Source organism: Pinus tabuliformis, chromosome 5_2 (assembly GCF_031772625.1).
Source record: "Pinus tabuliformis cultivar Carrire ecotype Pingquan chromosome 5_2, CPIR1, whole genome shotgun sequence".
NCBI lineage: Eukaryota > Viridiplantae > Streptophyta > Pinopsida > Pinales > Pinaceae > Pinus > Pinus tabuliformis.
In genome coordinates, this window is record NC_142306.1 from 422862322 (window position 1) to 422887654 (window position 25333).

The 25333-nt window shown below is 40.3% G+C and overlaps 1 protein-coding gene across 1 annotated transcript in view; it reads right to left on the bottom strand.

The window, feature by feature from the left end:
• Positions 1-12822, bottom strand: part of LOC149159390 (putative LRR receptor-like serine/threonine-protein kinase At1g67720) — a 36846-nt gene extending 24024 nt beyond the window's left edge. Inside the window, exon 1 of the mRNA XM_089434289.1 lies at positions 12140-12822. Coding sequence (XP_089290415.1) covers positions 12140-12822 — 683 coding nt within the window. The remainder of the gene's footprint in view (positions 1-12139) is intronic.
• Between the last annotated feature and the right edge of the window lie 12511 nt (positions 12823-25333).

Here is a 25333-nt window from a genome sequence, read left to right on the forward strand (position 1 = left end):
GTTGGGTCCCTATAATACTAGTGATTACCCCATTACTATTGTAGTTATACCCCTTATTTATATTGTTGTGCCCCTATTACCCCCATATTGTTATTTCTGTGCCCATAGAATCCCTCTATTGTTATTTTGTGGCTTTATATTATTATTGTTAGGTCGGCTGGATTATATTGTGACTCCTTAGACTCCTATATATAGAAAGGAGGTTTTGTCATTTGTATCATCCAAGAATTGTTCATTTATGTAATGTAAAGGAGGTTGCCCCCCTCGAAGAGGCTGAATTCTAAGGCGTTGATCTATCTTTTCTATCTTTTCTTGAGCTGGTTTCATAACATTTGGTATCAGAGCTTTGGATTCTAGGGTTTCGCTGCTCCAAACAGGTCATCGTGGCATTTTCGCTATAACTTTTTTTCTGTGACGTTTCAGAAGTCGCAAAAAAAACCCATTTGAGAAGAATCGCGCTGAACCTTGGGTCCAAATTTCAGAGCTTTTCGCGCGATATATTTCGGAGATATGATCTGAGGAAGTTGGTCTTTTTGCAGACTCCTGAATTACATTCAAAACAGGTGACCTGGGGAAAATCGTCATAACTTTCTCTCTGAGGATCGGATTGAAATTTCGTAAGAAGGTACAGAAAGAGGACGGACTGTAGTTTCTTGTATGCATTTTTCAGATCCAAAGGTCGAAACAGTGACTCGTGGCACGTCGTACAAGTTCGCTCTACTGAACTAGTCTATAAGCAAGTCACTGTGGGAGATTTCGCATAACTCTTCCTTGGAGAAACCAATTTGGGTCAGACTTGTGGCATTGGAAAGAGGACTCAGAAGGCTACTACAGGTCAAAATTTCAGAACTGGATGATTTGAAATTACAGAGATACATCAGATTCAATATCAGGCTTCTACAAAGTGAAAAAAGGTGTGTAGTTTTTTTTTAAATTTTTGCATAAGCTTGGTTTGAAGGAATTCAAAGGGCATAGTAAAGCATTATTATCGGTAACTGATGCCCCGAGGAAAGAAAATGCAAACACCTAGTAAGGAACCTGAAAGCTCTAGCATGACTCATGAAGAAGAGGAAGAAATGCTACATGATATATCAAAATTACAAGAACAAGTGCAACAAATGTCACGCTCACAAAAGCTAACAGAAGCTAAGATAAATGGCGTGGAATCTAAGATAAAGGGCATGGAAGCTAAGATGGATGATTTGAAGACAGATTTGAAGACAGATTTGAAGACAGACATGGCAGATTTGAAGACAGATTTGACAAATTTTCTACAAGAAATACTTACTAATGGTGAAAAGGTGTAAAGGAAACTCATGATGAGAACAAAAGAAATGTTAATCATGATTCCATAGACTCTAATGTTGGATCGAAGACCCACCATATTCCAAAAATCGATATGAGGAAGTTTGATGGCAAGGATCCCGCCACATGGATATTACAGATGGAGCAATTCTTCGATCTCAATAATGTGCAAAACACACAAAAGGTACGTATGGCAACTTTATATTTGGAACCAAATCAGTTTGTATGGTATCAATGGCTTTGCTCTCGTAAACAATTTATCACTTGGGCAATTTTTACGGAAGAATTGATAGCACATTATGAGGATACAAAAAGCAACACTTTTTTTAGCCAATTGATAAGTCTCAAACAAAAGGGTTCAATAATGGAGCACATTGAGGAGTTCCAAAAATTGAACATAAGGGTAAAAGATATTCCAGAGGAGCATAGGATTGATGTGTTCATAGGGTCTTTAAAGGATAATATCCAACATGATGTTCGCCTTTGGGAACCTGATTCATTAGAGAAGGCATTCAGGTTAGCAAGAAAAATGGAAAGCAAAATTATGGCAACCAGGAAGCATACCACTCACAACTATAAAGACGGAAGTGTTGTTGCCCCTAGTCTTCCACAACACATAAGTTGACACCACAACAATTGGAAGAAAAAAGAGCAAAAGGTTTGTTACAGTTGTGATAGCAAATACACTAAAGGTCATAAGTGTGCTGAGAAGAAATTATTCTACATAGATTGTGAAGAGGAAGAAGAAAAGGAGCAAGAAAGGTCAAAAGAAGAGGATATACTCCAGGAACAAAGCCTAGATGAAGAACAAATAAATCCGACCATATCTTGTAATGCATTGGCGGGAATTACCACTCCTCAAACCATCAAGATAGAAGGACAAATCAAGAAGAAAAAGGTAATAGTGTTGATTGATTCAGGAAGCACCCACAATTTTATTCATTGTAGGGTAGCAAAAGAATTGAATTGCTTCCTATATCCAGCACCAGAGTGTCAAGTGATGATTGCAAATGGAGGAACAATAAATTGCTCTGGAAAGTGCCATAATATCAAGCTATCCATGGGAGAATATGTATTGACTAGCCCAATGCTTTCCATTCCAATGGGAGGTGCTGATGTTGTACTAGGAGTCCAATGGCTACAATCCTTGGGTACAATAGCTTTTAATTTTCAAGAACTTTTCATCAAATTTTCTACGGAAGGAAAGGAAGTTGAATTAAGGGGTATTGCAGGGAAACCAGGAAAGATAATCAGCTCTAATGGTATGACAAAGCTTCTAAAAAAGGAGCAAAGAGGTGTAATTGCACAATTATGTTCGCTAGATGTTTCCACATTGGAATCATCTATTTCTCCAGATCTCCAAAAAGTCCTGGACAATCATTCCAAGGTATTTGAGACTCCCAAAGGTCTCCCACCTATGCGTGATCATGATCATGCTATTCATCTGATTCCAGGAAGTGTTCCTCCAAACATCAGGCCGTACAGATATCCCTATGTCCAAAAAAGTGAAATTGAACGTATGGTTGCAGAAATGCTAGAGGCTGGTATAATTCAACCGAGTCAAAGTTCTTTCTCTGCTCCAGTAGTATTGGTGCACAAGAAGGATGGATCATGGCGCATGTGTCCGATTATAGGGAGCTCAACAAGCTCACTATTAAAGATAAGTTCCCCATTCCTGTCATTGATGAATTACTGGATGAATTGCATGGATCAATTTACTTCACCAAGTTGGATCTTCGTTCAGGATATCATCAAATCAGAATGAAGATTGAAGACATTCCGAAAACGGCATTTAGAACTCATGAGGGTCATTATGAATTTTTGGTCATGCCTTTTGGCCTTACCAATGCACCTTCAACATTTCAAGGTTTGATGAATTCAATTTTCAAACCATTCCTTAGAAAATTTGTGTTAGTATTTTTTGATGATATACTAATCTACAGCAAGTCTTGGAAGGATCATGTTGAACATGTTGACAGGGTGCTACAACTATTGGAGGAGAAACAATTATATGCAAAAAGATCCAAATGTTTCTTTGGAGTCCAGGAGGTGGAATATTTGGGTCATATTGTATCTCATGAAGGAGTTAAGGTAGACCCTAGCAAAATTAAAGCCATTAAGGAATGGAAAATCCCCACATCCATAAAGCATCTGCGAGGATTTCTTGGGTTGACAGGGTATTATCGCAAGTTTGTTAAGAATTATGGGAGAATAGCAGCACCTCTAACAACATTATTGAAGAAAGATGCATTTTCATGGACTCCGGAAGCAACAAAGGCCTTTGAACATCTTAAAGAGGCAATGTGCCAAGCACCGGTCTTAGCTACACCGGACTTCACAAAAACCTTTATTGTGGAATGTGATGCTTCAGGAAATGGAATTGGTGCTGTTCTAATGCAAGATGAAAGACCCATTGCTTTTGAAAGTCGTCCAATCAAGGGAAAGTTTTTAAGCAAAGCTATTTATGAGAAGGAAATGTTGGCAATACTCCATGCACTTAAGAAATGGCGACCCTACCTAATGGGAAGACACTTCAAGGTAAAAACGGATCATGATAGCCTTAAATACTTTTTAGAACAAAGATTATCCTCTGAAGAGCAACAAAAGTGGGTCACAAAGATGTTGGGTTATGACTTTGAAATCATCTACAAAAAAGGGAAGCAAAATGTGGTGGCAGATGCACTCTCAAGAAAGGATGAGGATGTGGAAGCATTGTTGTGCGCCATTTCTATTATCCAACCAGATTGGATAAATGAAGCAAGGAGGAATGGAAGAATGACGAAGAAGTGTGGGCACTTATTCGAAAGCTACAACAAGATTCCAGTACGTCTGATACATTTAGCTGGCAAAATGATTCGTTATGGTACAAAGATCGCTTATACCTCTGTAAGAATTCCCAGCTAAAACAAAAGATTCTTATGGAATTGCACACTTCTCCCTTAGGAGGGCACTCAGGATTTTTAAAAACTTACCACAGGGTTAAGAAGGAATTTTTTTGGGATGGCCTTAAATCAGATATTCAAAAGTTTGTGGCAGAATGTTTGGTTTGCCAACAAAATAAAGTTGAAACAATTAAGACACCGGGTCTATTACAACCTTTATCCATTCCAAGCCAACGTTGGGAGGAGGTTTCAATGGATTTTATCACAGGTTTACCCAAGTCTGAGGGAAAGAGTGTCATCATGGTGGTAGTTGACAGACTTACCAAGTATGCACACTTTTGTGCATTATCACATCCATTTAAAGCCAGTACAGTTTCTACTGCATTTATGGAAACAATTCAAAAGCTACATGGAAACCCAAAGATTATTGTAAGTGACAAAGATCCCATTTTCACTGGAAATTTTTGGACATAATTATTTTCTTGTCTTGGTACTCAGTTAGCTCATAGCTCATCTTATCATCCTCAATCTGATGGGCAAACTGAGATAGTAAGCAAATGTTTGGAAGGATATCTTCGTTGCTTTGTATCTGATAAATAGACACAATGGGTCAAATGGTTGCCTCTGGCTGAATGGTGGTATAACACTTCCTTTCATACATAAACAAAAATGACCCCATTTATGGCACTTTATGGGTATCAACCACCATCCATCACATCATATTTAAGAGAAAATTCTAAGGTTCAGGCAGTGGAACATCACATCGAACATCAACAACAAGTCCTCCAACTCTTAAAGGATAACCTCGTGTTGGCACAGAATAGAATGAAACAACAGGCAGATCAACATCGCAGTGAAAGAAGTTTTGATGTAGGTGATTGGGTATTCCTACGACTACAACCATATAAGCAAATGTCCCTCAAGCAAGCTAAGAAGGATAATAAATTATCACCAAAGTATTATGGTCCATACAAGGTGTTGCAAAAGATTGGTACTATGGCATACAAATTGGAGCTTCCTGCAGCTTCTTGATTGCACCCAGTTTTCCATGTTTCATGCTTAAAGAAGGTTATAGGCGACAAGCTCCCAGTTCAAACAATATTGCCAGAACTTGACGAGGAAGGAAAAATTATATTGGAACCGAAAGCAGTTATAGAAACAAGAACTCGACAGCTACGAAATCGATCAATTTCAGAGTACCTTATCAAGTGGAAGAACTTATCCGCTGAAGATTCCACATGGGAGGATGAGAATTTTAGACAGAAGTATCCAGAACTACTCAAGCGTTGAGGACAACACTTTTTTGAAGGTGAGGGGCATGTTGGGTCCCTATAATACTAGTGATTACCCCATTACTATTGTATTATACCCCTTATTTATATTGTTGTGCCCCCATTGCCCCCATATTGTTATTAATGTGCCCATAGAATCCCTCTATTGTTATTTTGTGGCTTTATATTATTATTGTTAGGTCGGCTGGATTATATTGTGACTCCTTAGACTCCTATATATAGAAAGGAGGTTTTGTCATTTGAATCATCGGAGAATTGTTCATTTATGTAATGTAAAGGAGGTTGCCCCCTCGAAGAGGCTGAATTCTAAGGCGTTGATCTATCTTTTCTATCTTTTCTTGAGCTGGTTTCATAACAAAAATTGACTCTGTAGATACGAGACATGAAGAAAAGTAAGGAAGTAAGAGAGGAAGTATGGTGTACGAAGTGCAAATTGTAAGGCCATTCTAAAGAATAATGCCCTCTCTTCATAAATTACATGGCTAGTGGAGCACCAAATCCAACTTATGGTGCAAGATATGTAAAACTAGAGGTGAACATCGCACAAAGATTGCTACTTATTGCATAAGTATGTGCAGAGCCCTAGGAACATGTACTGCAAGTTCTACAAATCAGTAGGGCATGATGAGAACAATTGTCGAGCTAATGAATTGATGATGGAGCGTAGTATTGATGCCTATAGAATGCAAGCTAAAGAACATGGACAAGAAGGAAGTGGACAACGCAGTGGTTGAGACAACTATTAAGGAAGAGTTCGAGGTGGTGGAGCTGGTCGAGATCGTGGACAAATTATTTGTTACAACTATGGCTAGGTAGATCACTTTGCAAGGGATTGTCAGAATCCTACTACGACATGTAAGTATTGCAAATCATTTGATCATGTAATTGAGGAGTGTCTGATACTTATGGAAGAAATGAAAGAAAATAAAAACCAATAGCAGACACAGAAAATTCAGATGATGAATGTGGAACCAAGGAGCGATGAACCTCGCATTAATATTGTAACAAGGAGGGGAGATGTGACAAAAGCAGATGGAAAGAAGGAAGTTGAAGCTACATGGGTTAGAAAGACTAATGAAAAGACTTGTGTTTGATATTTAAAAGGAAAAAATAAGACTTTATGGAAGAGAAGCGAAGCTCTATGAATGAAGGAGCTTTAACATTTGGCGCATAGCAGAATTAGAAGAATAGTTGCGGTGTATCATCTCTGACACAAAATCAAGCTCTGAAAATACAAGAACAGGAAAACCTTCAAGAAGAGATGAAAGGCCACTAATGCCACAAGTAACATTGCAGGATTTTGATAAATGGGCTATTGATTTTGTTGGACCTATCAATCCATCAGAAAAAAATGATTGGTGTGAGGTATATAATCACTGCGACTGATTATTTGATAAGGTGGGACGAAGCATATCCAGTGAAGGATTGCAGTGCAGAAATTGCTACGAGGTTCATCTTTGAATACATACTGTTTAGATTTGGGTGTACAAAGATATTGATAAGTGACCAAGGGTCAGATTTCTTGAATAAGACCATTGGAGCTTTAACTAAGGAATTTCAAATTTACCACCAAAAGAGCACTCCTTATCATCCTTAGGCAAATGGAACTGTGGAAGCAAAATTTTGGAAAATGCACTAACCAAGGTATGTAATGTAAACAAGGATGACGGGATCTTAGGATTCCAGCAGTATTATGGGCTTATAGGACTACATGCAAAAACTTGATAGGCCAGACACCCTTTAGGTTGGTTTATGGGCAAGAAGTTGTGATGTCCATGGAATACATTGTCCCTAGCCTAAGAATTGTAGCTTTCACAAATACGGCAGACCCTGACATAATGGAAGAAAGGATGTCACAGTTACTTACTCTGGAAGAAGAAAAGTTTATAGCAGGATTTCATCAACAAGTACAAAAAACGAGAGAAAAGGCTCGGCATGACAGGCACATTAAGTAAAAGGAGTTTCAAATAGGAGACTTTGTTCTCCTCTATAATAGTAAGTTTGTGAAATTTCCAGGAAAATTCAAAACACACTGGTTAGGACCATATGCTATTAGGTATATTACTGATGGAGGCGCAGTGAAATTAAAAAAGTTAAATGGATAATTAATTTAGGGAAAAGTAAATGGCAGTAGGTTGAAGTTATACAGGGACAACCCTGCCCCTACAACTTCACCCTAAAGAAGAAAGAAGGAAAGTCTTAGTGTCACATGCAGTTGAAAGTGGGCACTCAACTATAAACTATGTTGTAGAGAGAGATTCGACGAAGAAAGTACTTCTCTACAATAGGGAATATTTCAAAGTTCGCAGGAAGCCGCGACGTAAGACATAGATGCGCTGCAATAGGGAATGTGTCGAAGTTCGCAGGGAAAGTAGAATTATGACCATTAAAAAGGCAAGAAACACGCGTAAAGTTGCATTTAAGACAATAGATTCGTAGAATATAAGGATAGATATGCATTTAATGACGAAATTTGAACAAAATTAGGACAAAATCAAATCTAATGATGAGGTTCGAAGGCCGTAATTGTTATAAATAGTTTACTCCCTCTCATATTAAGAACTTTTTTGAATCAAGAGCTTGAGTGATTAATAGTGCAATGAAGTTGCAAGAGATTTCCTTGTGTATGTCATCTGAGCGATCTTGGGAGGAGATTGTGGGGAATTTTTGTTAGAAGGGATTCTCTGGAGTCATGGAAGCCGTTGATATGTCTACACCAGCAGTTGAAACACCCGCAGTAGCATCACCCACAGTAGCAACACCGTCACCACAGAAACAACGACAATCACCAAGGATGAAGCAAACCAAGGAAGAAAGAACCAAGAAAAAGCAAGACAAGAAGCCTGCCAAACCTCAGAAGCAACCTGAGCAAGTCAATATTAGTGAAGAAGAAGTGGAGGAAATACAGGTGGAGGAAGGTGGCACAACGTTCATCTCGCCTCTTCCCTCATACATCCTGTCGAGGAAGCCAAGTTCCAAACCAATAAAGGATTCCAAAGACACGAAGTATGGGACATTCACATCACTATTATCGAAAGCCATGCTCTTTTCAAGAGAGATTTTAGGGAAAATTTCGTAGATTAAATTTACATATTACGATTCTAATGACCGGAAGAAGTACCCTCAGTTTGCACTAGGCCAACACTTACAGCAGGTTCACTGCCTAGATAGTGGAGTGATGAGATTGGAACCACAGCGGTGGGCGAATGGGTTGGTGCAATAGGACTACTCAATACGTTGAATGTACCGCACTTCGCTAGAAGTTCAAAAACACAATGTGTGTGCACCAATTTTTGGTATTGATACATGATAGACACTTGTGGATAGGGAATAAAATCCCTATAGAACAAATGGTGATCTGGAGGATCATAAGATTACCATACCAAGGGAGGAACCCCGCAGAGGAGTCAATAGGCAAGGATTAGGATTGCACTTTGGCGGAAAATACGATGAAGAAGTATGAGTTGATCAAAGGAAAAAGGGGCTACGACATAAACTTGATCGGAAACCAAGCAATCCTCTTTGCAGCACACATTTTGGCTGGAAAGATTATGAGGAAGCATCGGGAAAATGAAGTTCCTGCGTCAATGGTGTCTTTAGACGTGTAGTGCGTAAATGGAGTCCAGTATAACTGGGCTGGATATTTATGCAAGGAATTCCTTGATGACTTCCGTGAGGTCCAGGAGAAAGGTACATCTTTTCACTCTGCCCGGTTAATCTTGATCATTACTATGTTAGCATGGAAAGAGCCGAAGGACACATAGTTCCCTTCAGTGCCTTCAGATGAATGTGAGGCCACGAGTTATGCTTCGTTGTGTCATACCACTCAAGCATCACAAGCGCTCGAGAATAGAATATTTTTATATATTATATCAAATGGATATACACATGTTAGTAAACCAACATCCATGCCTTTCATCGAGTTTGCACAAAAAGTACAACCCTATGGCGAGGTTCAAGGCAGATTTTCATAAATTGTACATACAGGCGCGTATAGAGATGAAGAAGAAATGGCATGCATTGCCATATATGGTCAAATAGTATGATCTAGTAGAAGTAGTACATACATGGCCCTCATAATGGATGACGCCACTGGAGGAAGCAGGAGACATTGCGAGAGAAGAAAAAGAGTTGGACACTTCGTAGCATGGCAAAGCCAGTGGAAAAGACAACGAGCACAAAGCAGAGGAAAAGGAAGAGGAAGAGGAAGAAGAACACCAAGAAGAAGAAAAATACGATGAAGAACACCATGAGGAGGACCCTCAAGGAGGCGAGGATACGATTAAGGAGACAAAAAAGGTAGAAACACAGAAAACTATCGTAGAGAAAAGAAAGATCCAAGGCGAAGCTACCATTAAGAGTAGAAAGAAGCATAAGGTGGATAAAACAAAATAAATCACACCAATGGTTCTCACTAAGGGAGGCCTAGATCAAAGCAGAGACAAGGTTCAGGAAATAACAATGGAATCCTGGAATAGGGTGGAAGATTGTTATGGAAAGCTCATCACAGGTGTGCAACAGAGTATTGCAGAGCTGAAGATTTGGGTGCAAACATCCAAACCACCAGTGCAGATAGGCCAAGGACTCCATCGAGAAAGACTAATAGAAACAACATTTGGGATGAGGATAATGCAAATACCTGCTGGAGCTCTACAATTCGACTCCGTCTGCTCACTCTGGTCCTACATGAATTGCACCAAGGTATCACAAATGAGCTTAAGGAGCGTGAACATTGAACTTCACACTTAAACATTCAGATAGAACAAGAGCGCGATGTGCTGAAGAAACAACTTGACCAGGCCATCAAGGACAAGGAACATGCAGAGCTACAATAGTAGAGACTGAAAGTGGTGGTAAAAGCCATCTGCAGGGAAGTTCTAGACATAGATGTCCGCGAGGATGAATAAACAGAAGACAAGGTTGCGAAGCTCAGCCTTGCAGCCAAGGAGAAGAAGGATAAAATTGTCGTAGTACAATTCAAATATGAGGTAAATATCAGTGAATTGCAATTAAAGTTGCAACTAGCCACGCCACCAGAAGCGCGAGAACAAAGGGAGATTGGCTTAAAGACTGGGATGACCAACATCTCCACAACATTGGCAGACTGTGGAAAATTGTTGGATGAGAGCATGAAAATTTGGACTTCGCTGCAGGAAGATCCAAATGTTCAGAAACTGCGGGAGGAATTGCAACAAAAGAAATATCAATTAGAGGAGAGTCAGCAAATGCGAAGTCTTTTCCAATACTTTTTTTCTGAATTAAGACTAAATCTATTAAGAAAAGAAATATGGTACAAACAGAGCTTACAAAGAAGCGAAGCTAAGGAGCAAGGGAGCCGGAAATGATATGATATCAACCTCGGTCCCAAAAACAACCACGGCACAAGCAGAAGATAACAGAGAGGAACAGAAAGAACGAGCTGGTCTAGGGAGTCTACCCAACATGGGCAGAATCTTCCAATCTACATTTTTTTCCTTTCTTTTTGCTGACTTTGACCCAACCAAATGGATCTGGCTGGACCGGAACTACTTGCAGACTGATCTGAGCTAAAGGAGGAGACTCCTTGTCTGAATCAGAAGGCGAAGACTCATGAGAACGTTTCTGCGAGAATAGAGGCGCATAAGGATCCATGGCGCTGGCTGAGGGCGGATCCTTCGGTTGCTCCAAATTCTCCTCGTCCACTTCCAAGTCCTCCTCATCAGAGCTAGAGGACTCTATGTCATCCATAGGGGGTCTGTCACAAGGTTTCCAACTCTTGGATTTGGATTTGCGAGTGAAAATCTTCTTTTTGTCGAGGAACGCTGCACATGTGTTCTGGAGATGCCCTGTCTGATGGCAATGGCGACACCTGAAGGCTGTATTCTCATAGTCCAAAGTTTGCGTCCAATGGAAGTCCCCGACTTTGAGGATGATCTGATCTGGCAGCCCTTTACTGATGTCTATTTCTGCACAAATTCTGCCATAGGTGTATAATCCTTTCTCCCCCCTTGAGGTATCTGTTGCTAGGAAGCGGCCAAGGGTGTCTCTGATTCCTTGAAAGACAACAAAATGCCATAGATGCGCAGGGAGATTTGGAAGCCTGACCCAGATAGGAAGCTTGGAGATGACTGCAGTGGAGGGGTCAAAGTCTGGGAACCAGGGGGAGAGGAAAAGTCCAGCTGATCCCCAGAACCAGGGCCCCCCTTTAAGGCTTTCTGGTAATCTTCGTTGAAGGCAATGACTACAATAAAGAAGCCTTTCAAGCAGAAGAAGACTTTGCAGTTGTTGGTCCAATTAGAATGGATCCACTGGTATAGATCAGTAGTGCGGGGCCATAGGCCATTAAATCTGCAGATGAGGGCTGTTTCTGCAAATGTCTGGTATTGATCATCCAAAGATGGATGAGTGATTTCAATGGCAGGGGTTTCCTCCATTTTATCCACCAAGAAGGGTTTGGGAGCCTCGGCAGAATGGGCAGGCTTCTTGGCAGACTGTACATGAACTGCATCTTTGTAGGAGAAACCTTTGGAGGCTGAGGATTGCCCGACTGCCCCTCCCCTTAGTCGAAGTGATAGGATCACTGTGGCATTTCTTTCAATATTATAAAAGGAAAGAGGCAGATTGTTATCAAGCTGCTTACCAACAAAGAGGAGCCGCAGAAGGGAGGAAGGGATCCCCAACCTCAGTTCGAGAATCTTTGAGAGATGGCGCACTGTGAAAGACGGCTGGACTTCTAGGAGCAGGGTTTTGCCAGTCAGAAGAATTATCTGAATCTGGAAACTCGCTTGCTGGAAATGAGTAAGATCTCGGCTGCCTGAAAGAGGAATCGAGGTTGAAACATTCAGATCCCAGATGCTCCTTCTAGGCAGATCCAGGAAGCTTGGAAAGTTCTGAAAATGAGATGCAAAGTATCGACCATTCCGGGGAGGCAGAGCACGGCTTTTGTTAACCCTGGCTGGGTTTACTTCTTCTTCTGAGCGGATCCGGTGCGAAATGCTGGATAATCTTTGGCATTTGCGTCCGACGACCACCACAGCCTCGGCCTTTCCTGTGGCTCTCGATTTCCCCTGTTGCTGAATCTTTGCAGGGTGAGCAATACCGGGGCCATTCCTGCGGCCTTTCCTGTTGTGGTGCCATTGGAGGGAGCAGGGGCTCGGCTTCAGACGCCCCATTCCCAGAACCCTAGCACCAAAAACCCTAATCGATGCATTTCGTTCCGCCATCGCTTCATTTTTCTCGCCTTCATCCTCCCGCAGGTCTCTGCGGCGTTTCGCTGGCGATGGCTGTTGTTGCTGCCGCCGCCGCCGTTGCTTCTTCTCGCCTTCCTTTTGCTGGCTTTTACTTGTCGTATTCGAGGCAGCCATGGCGACCGAACAGAAAATGTATGAGACTGCGGCGCCTGGAGTTCTTGGCTCTCTAAAAAACTAGGTCTAGACCAGGGAGAAGCGAAGTCTTTTCCAATATTGCAGAGGCTCGCAAAAATTAATGAGTCAAAGGAGCTACCAAAACAAATCGAAGAGTTAAAGAAGGAGGAGAAAAGTTTGATAGAAAGGACTCAGCCTTGGCAGGTGTTGTAGCATTTTTTTGATTTTGGTAAGTTAGCAAAAAATGAACATATATTTGAAAAAAATGTTAAGTTAGGATATGGAGAAAAAGAATAAAGAAACAAAATGTTAGGAATATTTTGATGAATAAGTACATATCAAATAAAATATTAGAATAGATGCCCTAAAAAAAGAAGGAAAAAAATAAAATGTTAGGATAGAAATAAAGGAAAAAATAATAAATTCTTAAAGTGTTGCACATCCAAATGCCACTATTCTTAGTCAATTTTATTTTTGCAAATAAAAGTTGTGTGCAGATTGTTTAAATGCCACACTAGTTCATACAATTCAATCATACTGTTTAATCATGATTGGATTAGATTTAAATTGTTTGTTAATAGGTAGCAAATAAAATTGGCTCAACAGTTTAATCTAAGCCAATCAAAGCAATAAGGGATAGAAGTAGATTAATCATTAAGAGGAAAATGTTTAGTTACTAGTCTAAATGCACTCAGGTGACTAAGATTGCAAAAAATGTTAGGAGAGTTAAGGGTAGGTAGAGAAATAAAATGAAATTGGAGTATGATAGGATTTTTATCCTAAGCTTAAAACATTGGATAAATGTGCATGTAACCAATGGTTTTAACTAACCATAATTTTCTAAATCCCAATGTTATTCGCCAACTTATCCATTAATTCCCTTCGGACCCCACACTTGTCACATCCATCATATTTATTTCGACCCCACAATCACCTTCCGCATCACTTCATTAAACACCTACCATTTTCGTTTCATCCCTCCAATATCCCTCCGATATGACGTCCAACATCACTCCTCAACCCTCCCTTGTCGTCCGAACATTATCAACGGTGGGGGCTCCGAAGTCGGCAGTTTTAGAAACCGCCCCACGAAACTGCCAACCCCCCACTCCTAGTTATTTGGGACTTAAAATCCCAAGTCTCTTACCGCCCGAACTCACTCTCAAATGCAGTTTTCGATCTCCTCCATCACCGCCATTCCCATGTCATTGTTTACGAGAACACCCCTTCACTTCCTTTGTCCCATCATCCTACATGGACCAATCTTCCGCCTATCTGCCAGTTATCCATTTAATTCACCACACATGCAAATGAATATTCCATCAAACTGTTTCTCAGTCCCGTTGGAGAATTAAAACAAATTTAGCCATTGATTAACGAACCCGCTCCATTTTATACCTTATAAACCCTGTTTTTTCATAAAAACAGTTACACAATGCATTCCCGTAACTCAATTGATCATTGGATACTTGCAACTTGCATTCAAAACGACAAGTTCACCATTCAAGCCAATTTTCTGTCCTGTCCATAAGCAAGCCAGCATCCAAGTTCACTCAATCAGATTTCAGTTACACTGTTTTTCTCTTATCACTATGTTTCAGTCAAATCCTTCCCATTTCTGTCACTTTCAGTTTGTAATCCAATCCACAGAATGCCTCCTAGGGGGAAGAAGTTGTGGAAACCCAAAATCCTCTCATTCCTCCTCAAGTTGATTTCCATCATCTTCCCTTGGTTGACAGAGACTGTAAAATCCATGAGTCCTTGTCCGAATTTGACTTGTTTGAGATCTATTGTTGGATGGAGGACCAATTCGTTGATCAAACTGATGAAATTGGACTTTGGGACTCCCATCTTCCTCATTACATTTTCCCTCAGATCCATAGAGCACCTGAATTTGTCAGAAAATGCCATGCAACTTATGACCCCACTCAAAGAGCTATTATCTCACCTACAGGAGAAATCTTGTGCTCCATCAATGCCCAGTCCATTGACCAGATGTTGCAGGCCCCAACTATTGTACCAACCCATCCTTTTTCTCATGAAAGCCTAATAGAAGCCTATCAGAAGCTGGATTTCACTAAAAGAGCTCAAACCCTAGAAATTTTCCTAGCTATAGATAGCCCTCTACCTAAAAGAAACCCTCCCTATGATTCATCTATATTCCCATATAGAACCAAGCAAGTTACCACCATTCTCTCTTATCTCCTTGGTTACTATTCTGATCAATATGTAGATGAAGCCATCATTGGTTTCTTGTCTATCTTTTCTGTTGGTTCCAAACCCATTGTGATTTTTAACTTTAGTCAATTTCTAGTTGAGGCCATTCATGAACAATTTGTCCAGTTCAATACTGAAGAAGTATTCAAGTATGCTTCAGTACTTGTATATCTTTTTATCTATTTTCAGGGAGACAAGTTTCCATTCACCTTGCAGAAGCTAGATGAAGAAGGGAACCAACAATCAGTTATCTTTTGGACTTCTATGGGAATGAAGGAGAAAGAAGATTTTTCATACAAAAAGTTCATAGAATTATTTGTTCATCTAGCCATTAATCTTCTAAGCAGTACTCCAAAACCAAGGATTAGTGATGAAATTGTAAAATTCTTGCAGCTAGTTGATCAAGCCACAACAGGAGATTGGTATCTTTACCAAAATTATACAGAGATCAGAGTCTTTGGCTGTGAGATTCCACCTTACAAGCTGCCTAAGTACCTCCCTATGAGAATTTTTGCATTAGAATATATTAGGCAGAGGCTCAATGCAGATGAAGTGCATTTTGTGGCTGCAAAGAAGAAATCACAGTTTAAGCTAAAAGCTCAGGTTGGTCCATTCATCTGTAACACTAGAGCAACAGGAGAAGAAGCAGACAAGTTATTGAAAGAGATGAAGTTTGGCCTCAACTTTACTTGGTCTTATGACCCAATGGGAGTGATTTCAAAACTCAGAGTAGAAAATAAATTTACTCCATATCATCACATAGCCAGGCCTGAGATTGAACAATACAAAAATATGTTAGAATGGAAGGAAAACACCCTTCAAGAAGTTGAAGAACAGGCAGTCTCTACTTCAAATATACAAACTCCACTTGCACAAGAAAAGACAACCAAACGAGGAAGGGAAGAACAATCATCCCCTACAGAAGAAGCATCAAGTAAAGGCTTTAGAATTGTGCACAGAAAGAAGAGGCCTAAGATCTCCTTGAAGGTCAGTGCAACTAATGAGTCTCAGAAAACAACATTTGATGGACTTGGAGAGACATCTCTTTTCACACAGTCTGGTGGATAGTCTACTCAGTCTCCCACTCATTCCACCACATGTCATGAACAACAGGTGATTCAGATCAATGAAGGCAGTCAGAGGGATAAAGAAGATGATACTATTCATGTTTTCAGTGAATTAAGAAGAAGAATGAAGAATTAACGTTAAACACTTATACTCAATTCTAGAAACATTCTTCTAGTGTTGGAAATAATACTGAGAGGGGGGTGAATCAGTATTATCAAGCAATTTACCAAATCTTCCTTATTTGATCTTTTGAATTATTCTTGCATATCAGTACCATAAATAATGAGCATGAATAAAGAAAATAGACAGTCACACCAAAGAACACAAGATGTAAGGTGGAAACCCAATGCGGGAGAAAACCACCTGCTGCAATATGTCTCTATCTTCTTTCAAGAAATTCTTTTTACAATGATTTTGTACTAGTGCAGTCCTTTACCAGCACGCAGGCTGCAACCTGCAGAGAGCTACAACTCTCTCTCGTTTTCCAGTCTCTCCTGGAAGGGAGCTACAACCCCCTACTTCTTTTCATGAAGAATCAAATGATCAACAAGTATACAACAGATACAGTCCACTACAGATATCAGATCAGTAATTACAGAAATAACCCAGAACACCTTATGAACAGAAATATACAGTCAACAGATCATCTTAAGACAGGGACGCATATTTTCTTTCTGTGACCTGCGACTGGACGCAGTCTACCTTCCACTGTTCTGCGTGCCGACGCACTGTTCCTCTATGCTTTTCTGCGACCGGCGCACCCAGAAACACTATCGCGCCGCGTCTTTTTCTTCAGAGACGCACCCAATAACACAGTCGCGCCGCGTCCTTTGCCTCAGAGACGCACCCAATATCACAGTCGCGCCGCGTCCTTTGCCTCAGAGACGCACCTGAGCCTTTACTGTACTGCGTCCCGGCGCACTTTCCCTTCACTGAAACTGCGTCCCTTCAGATATAAAAGATATGAGGACTTCAGAACCAACCCAAACACTCAGATCCACAGATCTGATCATGCGCCATAGAGATCACAGTCCATTAGAAGATTCGCCTTCATAGATCTGGACTAGATCTCACCAAAAGATCTTCAACCAAGATGATGCTTAATCCAAATGAATTCCTCTGCTTTATATAGGCAAGCTTCTCCCCAAAACATGGAACAATACCACGAGCCGACACCATAGAAACACAAAACCGTCGGCTAGATACCACACAAGAAACCCCCACGTGCTTTTCTCTGCCTTGAAATGTGTGCATTGGGCGGACGCACCTCCTGAACGGCTGGCCTGCGTCCCTGGACGCGGGTTCTGTATGGTATACCTGCGGGGACGCACTTGCTGAACATATTTCCTGCGTCCTTCTTGATTTATCACCTGAATGGGTTTGCCATCAAGGACAACACCTGAATCATAATGCCAACAATCTCCCCCTTTGGACTTGATGGCAACCACATAATCTTCAGCTTCATTCTCCCCCTTTGACATCAAGGGCAAAGGGTATGCTCCCCCTATGCTCATGCATCTCCAGATCTGTAACCAGAAATCCATCATGAAGGAGATAGAGACATATTGCAGCTATTTCCAAGATCTCCTTCTCCATAATGCCAACAATGCATTATGTGCTCCCCCTGAGCCTATACCACCAATAGGAAGATGATCAACAGTAAGATGATGCATCAACAACCCCCAGCTTTTGCCTGAGGTATTCAAAAGTGTCCCTGGGCAACGGTTTGGTGAAAATATCAGCAACTTGTTGCTTAGAAGGAACATACTCCAACTTGACCTTCTGTTCAAGTACTTGTTCCCAGAGAAAATGGTACTTGATTGGTATGTGCTTGGTTTTTGAATGCATAACCGGATTCTTTGAGATGCTGATTGCACTTGTGTTGTCACATAAGATAGGAATAGGAGGTGTACAAGTGATGTGATAATCCTGCAAAGTCTGCATCATCCAAAGAAGTTGGGTGCAACAAGATGCAGCAGCAACATATTCCGCTTCAGCTGTAGACAAGGCAATTGAACTCTGTTTCTTGCTGAACCAAGATACCAGTCTGGAGCCCATAAAGAATGCACCGCCACTTGTGCTTTTCCTGTCATCCACGCTTCCGGCCCAATCTGCATCTGTGTAAGCATGAAGAGTGAGATCTGTATCTCTAGGATACCATAAGCCATAATTTTGAGTCCCTTGAAGATATTTGAAAATTCTCTTCACTGCTTGAAGATGAGTCTCCTTTGGATTTGCCTGAAATCTTCCAACTATTCCAACTGCATGCATGATGTCTGGTCGGGTACCTGTCAAATATAGTAAACTTCCAATCATAGATCTGTAGGTTGGTTGATGTACTGCTGCAGATTCATCATTTGCACTGAGACTACATCCTGTGACCATGGGTGTACATACTGGTTTTGCATCTTCCATGCCATATTTCTTCAAAATCTGCTTGAGATACTTGGTTTGAGATAAAAAGATTCCTCCTTCCTTCTGTTGGATTTGCAAACCAAGGAAATATGTCAGTTCTCCTAGCAAGGACATTTCAAATTCTTTCTGCATGACTGAGGCAAAGCTTTGACTCATAGCTTCTTCATTGCTGCCAAAAATAATGTCATCTACATACACAACAAGTATTAGCAATTTGTCATTTTCAACTTTTATATACAGATTGCTATCTGCTGAACCTTTTAAGAAACCTTGTTGATGAAGATATTTGTCCAACCGGTAGTACCAAGCCCTTGGAGCTTGTTTGAGACCATAGAGAGCCTTTTTCAATCGGCATACAAGATTTGGATCATTTCCAAGAATGAACCCATCTGGCTGTTCAATGTACACTTCTTCTTCCAAGTCTCCATTCAAAAAGGCTGATTTCACATCCATTTGAAATACTTTGAAGTTTTGAAAACTTGAGAGAGCAAGGAACATTCGGATGGCCTCAAGTCTTGCAACAGGAGCAAAAGTTTCTTCAAAGTCTATTCCTTCTTGCTGCGCATACCCTTTACAAACGAGTCTGGCTTTGTTTCTAATTACTTCTCCATTTTCATTCAATTTATTTTTGAAGACCCATTTTGTTCCAATAACATTCTTATCTTTTGGTCTAGGAACCAGCTCCCAAGTGTTGTTCTTTTCGATTTGCTCAAGTTCTTCATCCATTGCTTTCACCCAACATTCATCTTTGCATGCCTCTTTCACATTTTGTGGTTCGGTGGAGGAAAGTAATGCCAAATAGCTTGAAGCTTCTGCAACTGTTCTTCTAGTTTGTATACCTGCTTCTTTTTGTCCCATGATCTGAGATTCTGGATGGTTCTTCTGAACATATCTGGATGGAGTCTTTTCTTCTATTCTTGTCCGTTCTTCTGCTTCTTCGTGAGATTCTTCTTGAGATTCTTCTTGAGGTTCTTCTTCTTCATCATTCTGTCTTTGAGGGTAGCTCTCATCTTCTTCGATGTCTTCACGATGTATTTGCCTAGGAATATATCCCTTTTCATCAACCACTACATCAATGCTGTCAACAATTCTGCCAAGTCTTTTATTGTAGCATTTGTATGCTTTGCTATGTGGAGAATAGCCAAGAAGAATGCCTTCATCTGCTCTAGGATCAAGTTTGCCAAGCTGCTCCTCAGTATTCTTGATATAGCATTTGCTCCCAAAGATTTTGAAGTGCTTTACCGAAGGAGTTTTACCACTCCAGAGCTCATGAGGGGTTTGAGTGCTGTTCACCCGGACATTTGTCTTGTTGAGAATAATAACCGCAGTATGTGCAGCCTCACCCCAGAAGGTTGCGGGGGTTCCTGATTCATCAAGCATAGCACGAGCCATTTGTTGGATTGTTCTGTTCATTCTTTCAACAACTCCATTTTGCTGAGGTGTTCTAGCTGTAGAGAATTCTCTCCTTATCCCATGTTCATCACAGAAATCGAAAAATTCATTTGAAGTAAATTCCCCACCTCTGTCAGATCTGAGGCACTTAATTTTGTGACCTGATTCATTTTCAGCCAAGGCTTTGAAGGTTTTGAATTTTTCGAATGCTTCATCTTTGTGCTTCATAAGTCCTAACCAAACAAACCTGGAGAAATCGTCAATAAATAATATCAAGTATTCCTCTCCTCTAGGTGTTCTTTTTCTGAATGGTCCACATACATCTGTATGTACTAGCTCAAGAGGCATGCTGGCTGATCCTTCTTTCTCTGGAAAGTTAGTTCTGGTTTGTTTTCCAAACTGACATGATCTGCATATGGTGTTGTCAGGAATTTTGATGTCTGGAAGATCGCGAACTGCCTGATATTTGCAAGCTTTCCTTATTTGTGAGAAGCTTAGATGTCCCAACCTTCGATGCCATAACCAGTGCTCTTCATTCTTGCTTAGATAGCATTGTTGTTGTCCTTCATCAAATATGTATAGATTATTTGGAGTTCTCTTTCCTTTGAGAACTGTTTTACCTGTATCAAGATCACGAACAAGGCATCCATTTGATCTGAATATAACTTCGGTTCTTTGATCACACATCTGGCTGACACTTAGTAGATTATGCTTCAATCCATCAACAAACAAAACATTTCCAGCCTTAACATCTTCTTTTAAAGGAGCAATACCTTTTCCTTTTATAGTTGCAGGAGTATCATTTCCAAAAGAGACTTTCTTTCCCTTTTCTAAATTAGAATAAGACTCAAGTTTTTCTTTATCACCTGTCATATGCTTCGAACATCCACTGTCAATGTACCATAGATTTTCTTGTCCTTCTGCATAAAATGCTATCCCACATCTTTCTGTTTGAGGTTCCTTTATTCTCCATGTTTTGGCGCCTGATGCTTGTTCCTTTTTCTGCTCTTGTACCTTTCTTTCCGGAAACCTGCTTCTGCATTCAAAGTCTTTATGTCCAAAATTATTGCAAATAGAACATTCAACTTCATTTTCAAGAGCTGAAAAGTTGTTATAGGTCCTTTTTGTAATCCCTGTCATATTTCTTTGTTTTTGAGCTTCCCTAGTAATGATTGTTTTATACGCAACACATTGAGCTGCTTTGTGACCAAAGTTATGGCAAGAAAAGCATTGTCCATTGAAGAAGCTTCTGTGATTATTGGATCTACCAGCCAACTGATTGTAATTTCGATTTTCATCTATTCTTGAACCAAATTGAGAAGATTTTACCTGTGGCTGGTTGTGGCTTTTGTTCACCCTTAAGCTGGATTGCCCCTGATAGTTTCTGTTTGACATTTGTCCCTGCTTTACCTGATGATCTTCCTTGTGTTCTTGCTCATTTCTTCTTGCTGCATCAAGATAACTTTTTGAAGTGGATGCTTGAGAAGTTTCTCCATTATAGCCCAAACCTGTCTTATTTAGTGGAGACCGCTGCACACTGATAATCTCATCCAAAGTTTCAGATCCTTTGACAAACTTGAGATTAATAGTTTTTGTTTTCTCAATTTCTTTTCTAAGACCAACAATTTCACCTTCTAATTTTTCAAGATGTTTTTCCTTTTCATCAATTTGGAATTGTAGAGTATCAATAATCATGTTCTTTTCTTCTATGCATCTCTTGAGTCTAGTAATTTCATCATAAAGGTTATCCACATCTACAGCATCCTCATAATCATCATCTTCAAATGCCATTAACAACCTATATTTATTACCTTGTTCATCTTCATCACTGTTTGATAAGCCATCACTATCTTCATGGGTGTAGTAGCTTTTCTTATTTGTGCTTTGTTTCTTATTCCATCTAACTGGTTCCTTTCCTTTATCCTTATAAGAGCATTTTGCAGCATAATGACCTACTCTTCCACAAGCAAAGCATTTGAAGGGTAGCTTACCTCTGAACCTTCCAGAACCCCTTTGAAGATTTCTGACAAAATTTGATTCTTCTTCCTCTTCTTCTGGATCATGGCTTGCTTCATAGTAATCTTCTTTGCCTGATGCTTTAAAAGCAGCCTCCCTTCTGTCTGATGGTCCTCCCTTTCTCATTTCATAAGCAGTTAGAATTCCATGTAGCTGAGACATAGTGAGAACTTTGAGATTTTCCTTTTCTTCTATTGCAGATACTTTAGATTCAAACTTGGGGGATAATGATCTTAGAATCTTTTGAACTACTATAGTCTCTTTTATTTCTTCACCCAAATTTTTCATACAATTAACAATCTCATCTACCCGAAGAAAATAATTAGCCACACTTTCATCATTATACATCTTGAGAGTCTCATATTGAATCCTGAGAGTTTGAAGTTTAGCTTCCTTTACCTGTTCATCTCCTTCATAGCTAGTGATCATTTTGTCCCATATCTCTTTTGCTGATTTGAAGTGCATGACCTTCATGAATTCTGTTTGGGATATACTTCCTAATAGAGTACTGACTGCTTTTGCATTTGTTTCATATGTCTTTTTCTCAGCTGGATCTGTAGGAGTAGCTGAAGGAAAAGCATAGCCTGTTTCTACAATGTTCCAAACTTCAGTACCAAGGGATTGAAGATATGCAGTAACTCTTACCTTCCAATAATTGAAGTTTGTCCCATCAAAAACTGGTGGCCTGATTGATGCTTCTCTCTCGTAGTTGCTCATGATGAACGATCTACCTTCAAGCGATCAAGCTTTTCTGAAGGACCTGCTCTGATACCAATTGTTGGAAATAATACTGAGAGGGGGGTGAATCAGTATTATCAAGCAATTTACCAAATCTTCCTTATTTGATCTTTTGAATTATTCTTGCATATCAGTACCATAAATAATGAGCATGAATAAAGAAAATAGACAGTCACACCAAAGAACACAAGATGTAAGGTGGAAACCCAATGCGGGAGAAAACCACCTGCTGCAATATGTCTCTATCTTCTTTCAAGAAATTCTTTTTACAATGATTTTGTACTGGTGCAGTCCTTTACCAGCACGCAGGCTGCAACCTGCAGAGAGCTACAACTCTCTCTCGTTTTCCAGTCTCTCCTGGAAGGGAGCTACAACCCCCTACTTCTTTTCATGAAGAATCAAATGATCAACAAGTATACAACAGATACAGTCCACTACAGATATCAGATCAGTAATTACAGAAATAACCCAGAACACCTTATGAACAGAAATATACAGTCAACAGATCATCTTAAGACAGGGACGCATATTTTCTTTCTGTGACCTGCGACTGGACGCAGTCTACCTTCCACTGTTCTGCGTGCCGACGCACTGTTCCTCTATGCTTTGCTGCGACCGGCGCACCCAGAAACACTATCGCGCCGCGTCTTTTTCTTCAGAGACGCACCCAATAACACAGTCGCGCCGCGTCCTTTGCCTCAGAGACGCACCCAATATCACAGTCGCGCCGCATCCTTTGCCTCAGAGACGCACCTGAGCCTTTACTGTACTGCGTCCCGGCGCACTTTCCCTTCACTGAAACTGCGTCCCTTCAGATATAAAAGATATGAGGACTTCAGAACCAACCCAAACACTCAGATCCACAGATCTGATCATGCGCCATAGAGATCACAGTCCATTAGAAGATTCGCCTTCATAGATCTGGACTAGATCTCACCAAAAGATCTTCAACCAAGATGATGCTTAATCCAAATGAATTCCTCTGCTTTATATAGGCAAGCTTCTCCCCAAAACATGGAACAATACCACGAGCCGATACCATAGAAACACAAAACCGTCGGCTAGATACCACACAAGAAACCCCCACGTGCTTTTCTCTGCCTTGAAATGTGTGCATTGGGCGGACGCACCTCCTGAACGGCTGGCCTGCGTCCCTGGACGCGGGTTCTGTATGGTATACCTGCGGGGACGCACTTGCTGAACATATTTCCTGCGTCCTTCTTGATTTATCACCTGAATGGGTTTGCCATCAAGGACAACACCTGAATCATAATGCCAACATCTAGTTCTCAAGCCACACTTCTTTCAATCTTTGACTTTGAAAAGGGAAATATGCAGATGGATTTTGTACAAGCTCAGATTCTATAACCTAGAACTGTTGCACATTACCAGAAGCAAACTTCCTTTGAATTCAATGTTAAATATGTACATCCAATTGACCAAATTGAGATGCACAAACAGACTGGCCAAATGATTGCTTCCACTTTAACTAACACTGCCATGAGTCTGTCAAAGATGCAGGTTACCTTGGCTAATACACAGTCACAGCTCAAGCTTGAGAAAGTTTCCTCATTGGAAAAAGACACCAAGATCAAAGCTTTGGAAGATCTGGTGCTGAAGATGGGATATGATCCCTCTGATATAAAGGCAACAGAAGAAATTTTCAAGAAGAAAAATGTTGAGATTTCAGCATTAAGGAAGCAGCTCAAATTGCCAGCTTCAGAGGACCCAATGACTAAAGAAATTGAAGAAACTGAGGCTCAGAAATCTGACATGATGAAGCTCATCATAGAACAAAATATGCAAATAAAACAGATGGAGGAACAAATGGAAAAACTTGTCAAAGAGAAAGAGGAAGCTGTGAAAAAGGCCAATATTCCAATGGATGTAGTTCCTCTTACAACAATCTCTATAACTACAGTTTTTGCCTCAGGCACAACAACAACCACAAGTACAATAGAAGGAGTTGAACAACTTGCTGAAGTCATTCAGAACTTGTCTATTCAGATAGAGGAAATCAAGAAATTGCAGGATCAGCTGAAGACACTACAACACATGAAAGCAGTTGCAGACAACTCACATGCAGCTGAGTTGCAGAGGGCAAAAGGTCAAATTGAGGTATTGCAGAAAGAAGTCAAAGACTCTTACCTCAGAAATACACTGGGTTTAGTAAAGGAGATTATATGGGAAGAGATCATTGAATCAATCAAAGATATATGGCCTTATATCAGAATATTTTTTTATATCAAAAAGACTTGTTGGAAAAAGCTCAAGAGGCTATTGAAACTATCTCAAATCAACTTGAGGACAAGCCAGAAATAACCACTGATATAATCAAGTTTCTGAATTCTAAAGACAACTATGAGCTTCAAGAATTGGGTATTGATGACAGGACAACAGCCATACTGGAAGTGAAGAAGGTTATTACAAAGAAAAATCTCATTCTTCAGTTGGAGGAAAAATGCAACAGTGTTAATGTCATAGTCCAACGTTTTTTCAGCAGGTTGGAACCCTTGACCAACAAGGGTTTGCCCTCCCTATTTGTGATAAATGATAAGTTAATGCCTATTGAAGACTATGTCCGCAAGCTTACAGAGGTCAAGACCAGTGCAGCTACAGTTTCAAATATAAAAGGTACAGCAACACCAAGGCTTGTGTTGAATGC